General features: G+C 33.5%; 1 protein-coding gene across 1 annotated transcript in view; it reads right to left on the bottom strand.

The window, feature by feature from the left end:
* The window catches only part of LOC142233848 (uncharacterized), a 220,969-nt gene that overhangs the window by 40,646 nt on the left and 167,409 nt on the right, over positions 1-12,914 (bottom strand). The window contains exon 2 of the mRNA XM_075304915.1: positions 318-620. Coding sequence (XP_075161030.1) covers positions 318-620 — 303 coding nt within the window. The remainder of the gene's footprint in view (positions 1-317; positions 621-12,914) is intronic.

Raw genomic sequence — 12,914 nt, 5'->3', positions numbered from 1 at the left:
GAAAATAACGAATGTATCAAACATGGAGCTGTGACACAAAAAGAAATAAAAAATAATTCATGGAAACTGGAATTATTCTAACACCATTACCTCCTTGAGGCTAGGGCCTACCACAAGAGAAGTAATTAATGTTTGTGTCTTAAGTCTTTCGTTTCTCACGAGTGACTTCTTGTAAGATTTGTCTCTTAAATCTTTTATTTAATGCCTTGTAACCGCAATCACTTTGCTGTTGAAAAAAAATTATATTGTGGCATAATGAATTGCTGGTTGATTTCAGAGTTAGTTGTTGTAATCAATCTTGATTTCCTATTAATTACCTGTTTCAATTGCCAATGTAATGTGTCCACTTGATTTTGTAGTATAATAGCTTCCACATTTGTGGTATTGTCTTGTACAATATCATAGGGATTCTTTTGATGTTGATGTTGATGTTGCTGTTGAAATTGATTATTTGTTAGGTTGGTAGTAATTATTGTGGGTATTGCCAAGTGTGATGGTGGTTGTCGTTGCGACTGATTGGACGCTGTTGTCATAGAATCACTGGGGTTTGCTAATTTCATTGTATCATGATATTGAAAATGAATATCATCATCATTATCCGTATCGTAGAAATTAAAATCCTGCAAAGCAAAATAAAAGAGAATACAAGTATTAATGAAAAGCTATAAACATTTAGCAGATTTTTCCTTTATATTAAATACACTTGTAAATTTGGCAACCCAGAAAAAAGACAATGTGATTATTGAACTTTATTTTAGTTCATGAAATTTTGTTAATTTTAGTTAAATTTTACCAAATGTGAGAAAATTTTCTTATTTTAAGATTTTCTTATTTTAATTATTTTTTGCTTACTTTAATGACTTTAACAAAAATGGGGAAAACAGTTTTATACAAATGAAGTACACAAATTTACTAAATATGAAAATATTCACATTTTCCTAAAATTGGCAATGTTTGCTGAAATGTACTTAAATTGTGTCTGTCTAGAACTTCATATAGCGCGCTAAAGACATTTTAACAATTTTTATTTCCATTTTTATACCCACCACCATAGAATGGTGACGGGGGTATAATAAGTTTGTCATTCCGTTTGTAACACATCGAAATATCGATTTCCGACTATATAAAGTATATATATTCTTGATCAGGGAGAAATTCTAAGACGATATAACGATGTCCGTCTGTCTGTCTGTCTGTCTGTCTGTCTGTTGTAATCACGCTACAGTCTTCAATAATGAAGCAATCGTGCTGAAATTTTGCAAAAACTCGTCTTTTGTCTGCAGGCAGGTCAAATTCGAAGATGGGCTATATCGGTCCAGGTTTTGATATAGTCCCCATATAAACCGACCTCCCGATTTGGGGTCTTGGGCTTATAGAAATCGTAGCTTTTATACAATTTGCCTGAAATTTTAAATCTAGAGGTATTTTACGACCATAAAGAGGTGTGCCGAAAATGGTGAGTATCGGTCCATGTTTTGGTATAGCCCCCATATAGACCGATCTCCCGATTTTACTTCTTGGGCTTATAGAAACCGCAATTTTTATTCAATTTACCTGAAATTGGAAATCTAGAGGTATTGTAGGTCCATAAATACGTGTGTCAAAAATTGTGGGTATCGGTCCATGTTTTGGTTGGTCCCCATATAAAACGACCTCCCGATTTGGGGTCTTGGGCTTATAGAAAGCGTAGTTTTTATCCAATTTGTCTGAAATTGGAAATCTAGAGGTATTTTAGGACCATAAAGAGGTGTGCCGAAAACGGTGAGTATCGGTCCATATTTTGGTATAGCCCCCATATAGACCGATTTCCCGGTTTTACTTCTTGGGCTTCTAGAATCCGAAGTTTTTATCCTATTTGCCTGAAATTGGAAATCTAGAGGTATTTTCGGGTCATAAAGAGGTGTGCCGAAAACGGTGAGTATCGGTCCATATTTAAGTATAGCCCCCATAAGAACGATCTCCCGATTTAACTCCTTGGGTTTCTAGAAACCGTAGTTTTTATCCGATTTGCCTGAAATTGTAAATATTCTGGTATTTTAGGCTCACAAAAACGTGTATCGGATTAAGTTTTTATCGGTCCATTTGGTAATGCCTCCATATAGACCGAGTTCACTTCTTGAGGGTGTAGAAGGCACACTGATAATGAAAATTGCTTGAAACTCTATGTAAAATTTCCAGATTTTACTTCTACAGATTTAAGATTTCAAATCAAATTATTTTATAATTTTCTTGTACACTTACAAGAGATGTTAATGATTCCTCTAAGACTTAAACAAAAATGGTTCTTATAAATCCAGAATCTGATATAGTCCTCATAGGTGAAATCTTTATATTTATCTTCGGGAAGTGTCCTCAAGTCCTCAAGCCCTCCTGAAATTTCAAAGGAAACCTTAATATTTGGTTCATGGTGGTGGGTATTTAAGATTCGGCCCGGTCGAACTTACTGCTGTATATACTTGTTTTTCATAATATGAAATTTTATTGAACAGAAAAAAAAAATATTTTTATAATTTTTTTTCAATTTATAAAAAGTATGAACTTATTATTCATGTTGCAATTACTAAAATGTTGTAGTTACAATTTTCTGATATAAACCTAAACTTTCTTTCATGGTGGGTTAACTTTTTTTGGTGTTTTCTAAATTGACTTTAATTGTTAATTTGATTAAAAACTTTAATTTACCAATTAATTTTTACATTGATTTAGTTTTGTTTCATGTACATTTTATGAGAGGTGACTTTTCTTATATATTTTGATCTACTAAATCTGAAAACAAAGGTTAAATTTTTTTAAGGAAGAGTTTTTGAGATATACCATTATTTTTAATTTTTTCGGCCTTTTTTCACTAAACAAATCCTATATCTCGAGCTAGAAATGTCCGATTATAATAATGCAAAATTTAACCTTCATTTTCGAATTTAGCAGATCAAAATACATAAGGAAATTCACCTCTCATCAAATGTACATTTTCAGTGTAAACTAGTGTTATTTTCATTGATTTCGAACTTCAATCAACATTTAGTTTTTGCTGTGTAACTTCTTTAAGATTTTTTTGGTAAAAAAGTACAGGCTTGACAACCACATAATAAAGATGTAGCATTGTCATAATTTTAATTTTCCTTTCTATACGAAATCGTTATCTCCCAAACATTTTCATTGATTACAACACATTTGCCCCTAATCGTTTGATGGCCAATAACATTAAAATATCATAAATATCAAGTCATGCCCATTTCTTTTGTCTAACCCGGAAAAAATATATTTGCAAGATAACACAAAGAAATAATTGGGTATGAAATTTTTAATAAAAAAATTATGGTACATAACACATATCAAACAAAACCCTTAATACCTAAATAATATGAAGACAATTAATCAAATTGTATTTAGGAGGAATTTGTGAGATTTTGTCACAGTTCATTAACTCGAATTTTGTGGCAATTTGCTTATTTGGAGTTTTGGCAATACGACTATTTAGGATGGTATTAAATTCATGGACGTAATAAGTCCATGAAGATATTTCATCACAACAGCTTTATTTACCATTGAGAGTAATTGCATTTATTTTGACATTAGTTTTGTATTTTGATATTTGTATACCATCATTGAGGGTCGCGGGCATATCAAACTGGACAACACCAAAACGTAGTGACTAAAATTAAATTAAATTTAAATTATTTAAATAATATTAAATAAAATTAAAGGATATGTGACACGAAGAATTACCTCGCTCATTCTGCTATATAGTGTTTAAAAGCCTCCAAAAGCAGTTGCGTTTGAGTTTATCTGAAATGAATTTTCAAGCGGAAAAGTTTGATTGCTATTGGTGGCGAGCTTAATCACAATCACAATCACAAAATATTTGTGAGTTTCACCATAATCCTTCTTATTATGGTCCAAACAAAATGCAACAAAATGTGAAATTGTTGGACGATTGAAGACTGTAATTCAATGAAACCTACTCAATAAATACACTGATAAAAAGCATGTACGGTTGGTCTTTACACTAATGATTTTGGTATTAAATTTGAGTCAAAGGAGCGGATAATTGAAGTAAGGACAAATTGAAGACACAACTCACTTTTAAAACTTAGTTTTGCTTACTTGATTCCAGGAAACAAGTTTTTATTTATTCGTTTTTTCAGCTGTTTTCTTCGTGAGCTATCAAAGTCCATTAAAAATGTGTTAACGACAACTTATTAGATTTTCAAATTCAGACTCAACTACAAGTAAAAACAATTAAGTAAAGTAGAAAGTCGATCGGGGCCGAATATATCATACCCTAAACCACCCCTAGTGATGTAGAATACATAAGCATTTGTAGGGCATTATTGGTATAGGTTCGGGAATTAAAGCGTAGTTCCATATTTATGAAAATTAATGGCACATGTTTATGGGAGCTCTACACTCAAAAAAGTGAACCCTCTATTTCATTAAAACCAATTTAAGTTTATTTTAGTTCAAGCAATTTTTATGTTTGGAGAAAGTTTTCATTACTCTAATGATTTTTTGCGTACGTTAGTTAAATGAACTAAAAGGCTGGAAAAAAAATATACACAAATGAAGCAAAACATTCAGTAAGATTAGTTAATAAATAATGGTCATAAATAAAGTCATTAGGGGTAAATTTTTGAAAAACGGGAGATACAAATATATGGGAACTATATCTAAATCTGAACCCATTTGGATGATATTTTGCAGGTTTAGTTTATATTACAGTAGATTACCATTTGCTGAATTTGAGGCCACTATGGTCAAAAATAAAGTTGTTAGGGTCAAATTTTTGAAAGTCGGGCGCTTCATATATATCTAAATGTGAACCGATTTGGAAGATATTGTGGGTTTGGTTAATAACACAGAAGATTACCATGTGCTAAATTTTAGTAAGAACGGTTGATAAATAAGTGTTTTATGGCCAAATTTGGAAAAATCGGGCGATACATATATATGGGAGCTATAGCTAAATCTGAACCGATCTCGATGATTTTTTGCACATATTGCAAGTATTACAAAAGACTAAAGTTGGCCAAGTTTGAGTAAGATCGGTTGATAAATAAGGGTTTTCTGGCCAATTTGGGGAAAATCGGACGATACATAAAGGGTGATACGGTCAAAATTTGGTTAATATAAACTTGACGTATTTCTTTCAATTTTGCATTAAAAAAAAAAAAAAACCTGAACACCCCTCATTTTGAAGGTGTGTGTGTAGTATGTTGCTCCTATTTTGATTTCGGAATTCACTCTTCAGTTGTCAAAATGCCGTCCAAGCAAGAAGAGCAGCGTATCAAAATTTTGCTCGCGCATCGCGAAAATCCGAGCTACTCGCACGCAAAGCTGGCAAAATCACTCAAAGTTGCCAAATCAACCGTTACAAATGTAATTAAAGTGTTTGGGGAACGTTTGTCGACAGCCAGGAAGTCTGGATCGGGGGGAAATCGAAAACCGGAAGCCGCTGAGACGACAAAGAGAGTTGCCGGTAGTTTCAAGCGAAACCCTAACCTCTCTCTCCGAGATGCCGCAAATAAGCTGGGTGTATCGTCTACAACCGTGCATCGAGCCAAAAACGAGCCGGACTATCGACTTACAAGAAGGTAGTGACTCAAAATCGCGATGGTAAACAAAATACGACGGCCAAAGCGCGATCCCGGAGGCTGTACACGACGATGCTGATGAAGTTTGACTGCGTGGTAATGGACGACGAAACCTACGTCAAAGCCGACTACAAGCAGCTTCCGGGACAGGAGTTTTATACGGCAAAAGGAAGGGGAAAGGTAGCAGATATTTTCAAGCACATAAAACTGTCAAAGTTCGCAAAGAAATATCTGGTTTGGCAAGCCATCTGTACCTGTGGCTTGAAAAGCAGCATTTTCATAGCTTCCGGGACTGTCAACCAAGAAATTTACGTGAAAGAGTGTTTGAATAAACGTCTGCTGCCTTTCCTGAAGAAACACGGTTGTTCCGTACTGTTTTGGCCGGATTTGGCATCTTGCCATTACGGTAAAAAGGCCATGGAGTGGTACGCCGCCAACAACGTGCAGGTGGTTCCCAAGGACAAGAACCCTCCCAACACGCCAGAGCTCCGCCCAATTGAGAAATACTGGGCTATTGTCAAGCGGAACCTAAAGAAGACCAAAAAACTGCTAAGGACGAGCAACAGTTCAAGGCAAACTGGCTTTCTGCGGCGAAGAAGGTGGACAAGGTGGCTGTACAAAATCTGATGGCAGGTGTCAAGCGTGAGGCCCGGCAATTCGGATTTGGAAAAGCGAAAGCCTAACTGAATATTTTCCCTGAATTTTATACTAATTGAACTTGAAAAAGAAATTTAATTTGATTTTTTAAATAAACGATTTCACCGATTTACACGCGTTTTCCCTTGACCAAATTTTTACCGTATCACCCTTAAGAGCTATATCTAAATCTGAACCGATTTCGATAAAATTTTGCAGACTGAAGAGTGGTAATTACTTTGTGCCAAATTTGACGACGATCGGTGAGTAATAAAGCGCAACGTGACCCCATTTGTCGAAATCGGGCGATACATATATATGGGAGCTATATCTAAATTTGATCCGATTTCTTCCAAATTCCATAGCGTTCACCCTTGTGCCCAAAAAAACTTTGTATGGAATCCTGCGAACAACAAATACATGACAGACGGACGGACACCAAGCGCTAGATCAGAGATGGTCCGAATAGCAATTTTTTAAAATTTCTACTGTCAAAAAGTTGTAAACGTCAAAAACGTCATATACCTGTATAAAACGTAAAAAACGTAGTAAATGTCAAAAACACATACAGGATCCTTAGATTTGATTTCAAAGACTGCTTTTTAATATCCTAAGTTATGGAAACGTCATATTGAAGTATTTTAGATTTTTTTTATAATAATATTTTGAAATTTTTATTCAAAAGCAATTTGCAGGCTTAAACGTTTGAATGCAACGCGTTTTCTGAAACTGTGAAAATTGTTGTAGTAAAAGTAGGATTTACGTACAACTTGTGGACATGCCAACCGCGTTGATTTAAATTAATTAATAACTCCTCTTTTAATACGGCAATGTGAAATCCAGCTGGCAGTAGTACACTTATCTTCACTACTTGTTTATAAGGAAAGGCATTCTCGAATAAAGTAAAACATAAATGATTCTAAAAAACGTATGCTGTACAAAAATACTTATATTGCAAAAAACTAAATATTTTACGAAGGTTAGCATTTTTAATTTAAGGGAATTTTTTATAATGAAAAGGCATTCGGAAATACAAAAAGTAAAAAAAAGTATGAAATACACGGTTCTAAAACAAGTGTACTGTACAAATTCTTATATTGTCAAAAACTAGGTATTTTCAGAAGGTTTACGACGTTTTTGACGTATGGTAAAATACGTCGTAAATGTATGTCAAATACTTTACAGTTTACGAAAGACCATCTCTGCGCTAGATCGACTCAGGAGGTGATTCTGAGTCGATCGATATATATTTTATTGCGTCTAAAATCAATATTTCTGGTAGGCACATTTTTTGGCAGATCACAGTTAGGGTATAATTATGGAATGTTTGAAGTGAAAAACGGCTTTAATATAAAGTGTTGAAAAACACCTCCTATTTTTACGCCCATTTTCATGAAGCTCTGTTAGTGCTCCGTTAACTAACGAACTTTTAAACCGTATTATGGGCATAGCTGCCATCTTGCGTATATATTTCATATGACAGTTAGGAACTTAACTGCCGAAAATTTTTCAGTTAAAGTTAACCGGAGAGAAGATATTTGGAATTTACTTTCTGTTAACTGGCAGTTAAAGCCTAACGGTGCTACATGAAAATGGCCGTTAAAAGCTTTTTAGCTTTGTAGCCAAGATGCAAAAAGACATCAAATTTACCATATAATGACAAAACGACTTCATTGAAAACTTTATCGACTTTTGAACAAGGAAAAAAAACTTTGTATCAGGGAAATGCGTCTTCTATACTAAGACGCATTCGTAGTTTAAGGACATGAAATCTTTGGCCGCATGACAATATTTTTCAGTAAAAATAGAGATAACAAGTATATACATCCAGAGAAGGAATATGATCACCTCAAACCTGTTTCAAGAGCACAGTGTTATTTTTGGACGGTGAACATGTGACATGTTTGTCAAAAGCAAAAAATGTCGACAATAATATCAAATCTTAGAATCAGTTTAGATTTGCTCGAATTGGCACCTAGGGCACCAATTATTGCTTTCAAACGGCCATCCGACTATGAGATATTCCCGGAGAAACACCGTCTTGAAATTAGCGGAACAAAATACACTAGGTGCAAAAGTCCAACTGATTGAGATCCGGAGATTTGACTGTTTAACATTTTGACCATCGGGCATTATGGCAGACCACACCATTACTATCAGAGGCGCCTGTATTCTGTTAGCCACTCGAAGGTGTAAAGTTTCTGTTGACCTCTTTGGCATGCAGAACGCGATCATTTTATTTGTTCACTGATTGATTTGCAATTAAATTAAAATTAAAAATAACTGTCTACTTTCGAGCATGCGAAGCAACTCTCCGGCCCTGGCGTGGATTTCCACTTTTTGAAAGCGATACATTGGCAGTGTCATTTACACGGTAACGAGCAATGGTACAAAAAACAACAAAAACAAAAAAAAAATCACATTTTAATGCTGGAGGACTCTAACAATAGCCACTTGTGGTTTTGCAGCCAAATATAAAGAAATAGTGATAGTGTATCACGCTTGAATATTATCACGAGTAACTTTATTTCTGGTTGCAATACATCAAATACTTTCTTAAGCTTGTAAACAATAAAATGGAATGTCAAAAATCAGTGGAGCAGTTTAGAAATGATAGTAACATAAAGTTTATGCCACACTATACATATTTGGTTTGTATCTAGCGATTGAATTTTGTATTAAAAATCCATAAGATAGGATCCATCTCTTGAAAGGCTATAACCCTGTCCAAATATTCTACTAACAATAAAGATATTTGATCGCAGTTCTTGTGCAGAAATATTTTAATTTTTAATTTTGGCGATGTGAAAACTGAAAAATGATAAAACAGCTGATCCCATAAAACAAATTTATTAACTGCAGCAAAAAAAAAATGGAAGTTGTTCCATAAAATTTCTTTTAAAGCGCATCCCGGAATCCCCCATCAAGTTTTTTCCACTTCCGATGCAGTCCTTTTGGACAAGTCCACAAACATTTCATTTAAAGCGCTTTCCGGGATCGCCTATCGATTTGTTTTCACTTCCGATGCAATTCTTTTGGGATTTGAACCTGAGCCATGTGACGTTTTCACTTCCATGGAAGTTTCGCAAATTACGATAAATTTTAATTTTTTGTTGATTTTTAATGGAAAAAATATATTTATACAAAAATATATGCCAAAAAAAAATCAAAAAAACAAACAAAATAAAAACGAAGCTTATGTACCCTCCACCATGGATTGCGTAGAAACTTCTTCTAAACACCCCCATCCACAATCGAATTACTTGGGTTGCGGTAATGCTTGCCGATGCCAAGGTATCTTAAAACCTCCTAACACCGTCTTCTAAATTGTAAGTACTCGTAAGTTCATACGTGGTATATATTGAATTAAAAAAGACCGATTAAATACGTATATATTTCAGTTTGACAAAATTTTCTATAGAAATTAAATTTTAACAAAATTTTCTATAGAAATAAAATTTTGGTAGATTATTTTTGGCTCGAGTGGTAACCATGATTATAAACCCATATGGAACAATTTTTGTGGGATAGGCTATATATAACTATAGACCGATGTGGACCAATTTTGGTATGTTAGTATATGGCGGCCATATACTAACACCACGTTCCAAATTTGAACCGGATCGGATGTTAGAGACCATGTACTAACACCATGTTCCGAATTTCCACCGTATCGGATGAAATTTGCTTCTCTTAGAAGCTCCGCAAGCCAAATCTGGGGATCGGTTTATATGGGGGCTAAATATAATTATGGACCTATATGGACCAATTCTGGCACGGTGGTTAGAGACCCTATACTAACACCATGTTCCAAATTTCAACCGGATCGGATGAAATTTGCTTCTATTAGAGGCTCCGCAAGCCAAATCTGGGGATCGGTTTATATGGGGGCTATATATAATTATGAACCGATGTGGACTAATTTTTGCATGGTTGTCAGAGACCATATACCAACATCATGCACCAAATTTAATCCGGATCGGATGAAATTTGCTTCTCTTTCAGGCTCCGTAAACCAAATATGGGGATCGGTTTATATGGGGGCTATATATATTTTTTGACCGATGTGGACCAATTTTTGCGTGGTTGTCAGAGACCATATACCAACACCATGTACAAAATTTCAGCCGTATCGGATGAAATTTACTTCTCTTTGAGGCTCCGCAAGCCAAATCTGGGGATCGGTTTATATGGGGGCTATACGTAAAAGTGGACCGATATGGCCCATTTGCAATACCATCCGACCTACATCAATAACAACTACTTGTTCCAAGTTTCAAGTCAATAGCTTGTTTCGTTCGGAAGTTAGCGTAATTTCAACAGACGGACGGAGATGCCTAGATCGACTCAGAATTTCATCACGACCCAGAATATATACTTTATGGGGTCTTAGAACAATATTTCGATGTGTTACAAACGGAATGACAAAGTTAATATACCTATGGTGGAGGGTATAATAAAAAAATATTTTTTTTTAGAAAAATGCTTAATAAAAAAATCCGCTGCTGACTTTGAACCAGCGTTCTTTATTTTTTCGCTCATAATAATAAAGAACATCTCGTGTCATATTAGGTTCATGTTACATTTGAATAGACGTTTTGATGCATCGTGTTCAATGGCGTTTGTGGCTGAGTGTGCTAAGGCGTTTTGTTATGGGTCCAACAGTCCCAGGTTCAACCGCCGGTGAAAGCGAAGAAGTTTTTCAATTTGTAAAAATTAGATAATAAGAAAATAAAAGTTTAACAAAAAAGATAAAAATAAAAAGTGAAACTGAAAAAAATTTAGTTTTTTTAATTTCTTCTAAAGCAATGCAAAGGATCCAAGCCCATGTAAAATTCATTGGAGATGATCCAAGTTTGCACTACTTCCGGATAACAAATTGGGGGTCCAATCTACTTTTTTTGGAAGCTCTTTTTTTGCTGGGTGGTGGTGTACCTTCTGGTTAAATTTATTAATCGGAGTGATGTAAAAACAGAATTACCGATATATCGATGTGTGTGTGTGTGTGAGTTTTCGACTTTTTTAAATTTGGAAAAGATTGATTGTCGAATCTTAGGAAAAAGGTACATTTTTAAATTTAAAAAGTTGAGTTTTCGTTTTTTTTTCTAAATTTGGAAAAACTACTTTCCGACTTTTGAACATTTTTGAGTTGCTGTTAGGCTAGATTATTTGACACACTCATGTTCACCTTATGTCTTTAGAAAATGTATGCCTTTTAAAATATTTTTTTTATGTAAATGATATAGTCTACATTCCACTTTTACTTTTAATCCAATGTCTCCCTTTTATCTAACCGAATCCACTGTGTAATATATGCAAGTTGCACGTTGCAATAATTTATTTTATTTTACATATCTCCCTAAGATTTAAGTTAACATAACGTACCATTTCTTGAAATCCTAAGAGAGGGCACCTTACGACAGATACTGCTGTGGTAGCTAAAGAGTTTGCATTTTTTTGTCAATTTGGTATCGTTTCTATTAGTGTCGTCTTTCTATAAATTATCGATTGCAATCAATGACTAATTTGTTTGTAACAACAGCCAGCAATGTAGCCAGAGACATATAAATATCATACACGGAAAACATGATCGTGAGGCCAAAGATTTCATGTCCTAAATATGAGAATGCGAATTTCGCTTAGCATAGAATACACATTTCTCTGATATGAAGTTTTTTCCTTTTCCAAAAGTCGATAAACTTTTCATTAAAGTCGTTTTGTCCTTATCGTTAAGTGATTTATCTTGAAAATGGGTATCTTAACTTGAGGGAAAATTCCGTTTGACTAAGGCCAACTTTGACTTAATAATTCTGAAAATTTTTATAAAATAATGGAATGGAGTCTATGAGTTTTCTGACATTTTGTATCTTTACTATAAAGTAAAAAAATGTTAAAAAATAGTAGATGTTTTTCAATACTTTATTTTAAGGGCTTTTTATACCCTCCACCATAGGATGGGGGGTATATTAACTTTGTCATTCCGTTTGTAAAACATCGAAATATTGCTCTAAGACCCCATAAAGTATATATATATATATATATATATATATATATATATATATATATATATATATATATATATATATATATATATATATATATATATATATATATATATATATATATATATATATATATATATATATATATATATATATATATATATATATATATATACACAGTCTTACACAAGTTTACATACCCCCGAGTTTTTAACCTTCTAACTAAACATATTTCTTGTTGTTGTTTATAAACCACACTAAAAATTTTTTGTTAAAAATTACCAAATACTTTGTTTTTCAAATTATTTTACAAAAATTAAAGCATATATATGCATAGTTTATAATATTTTATTATTTAAATAATATACAAATTCTTTAATCGTATGTAAACTTGTGTGAGACTGTGTATATATATATATATATATATATATATATATATATATATATATATATATATATATATATATATATATATATATATATATATATATATATATATATTGTAACGGTTCCAAATATATTTCGCCCGTACATACTATCTCCCACTACCACATGATATTAAAAAAATACGTATTTTTAGTACCATTACCTATAATCGTTTTACACCTTCGAGATATACTTGCTGTGAGCCACTGTGCAAAGCAAATTTCATCCGATCCGGCTGAAGTTTGGTACATGGTGTTAC

The sequence above is a fragment of the Haematobia irritans genome, chromosome 4 (genome assembly GCF_050003625.1).
Source record: "Haematobia irritans isolate KBUSLIRL chromosome 4, ASM5000362v1, whole genome shotgun sequence".
NCBI classification, from domain to species: Eukaryota; Metazoa; Arthropoda; class Insecta; order Diptera; family Muscidae; genus Haematobia; species Haematobia irritans.
The sequence above is the reverse complement of the archived record's forward strand: the minus strand, read 5'-3'. Positions and strand labels throughout refer to the sequence as shown.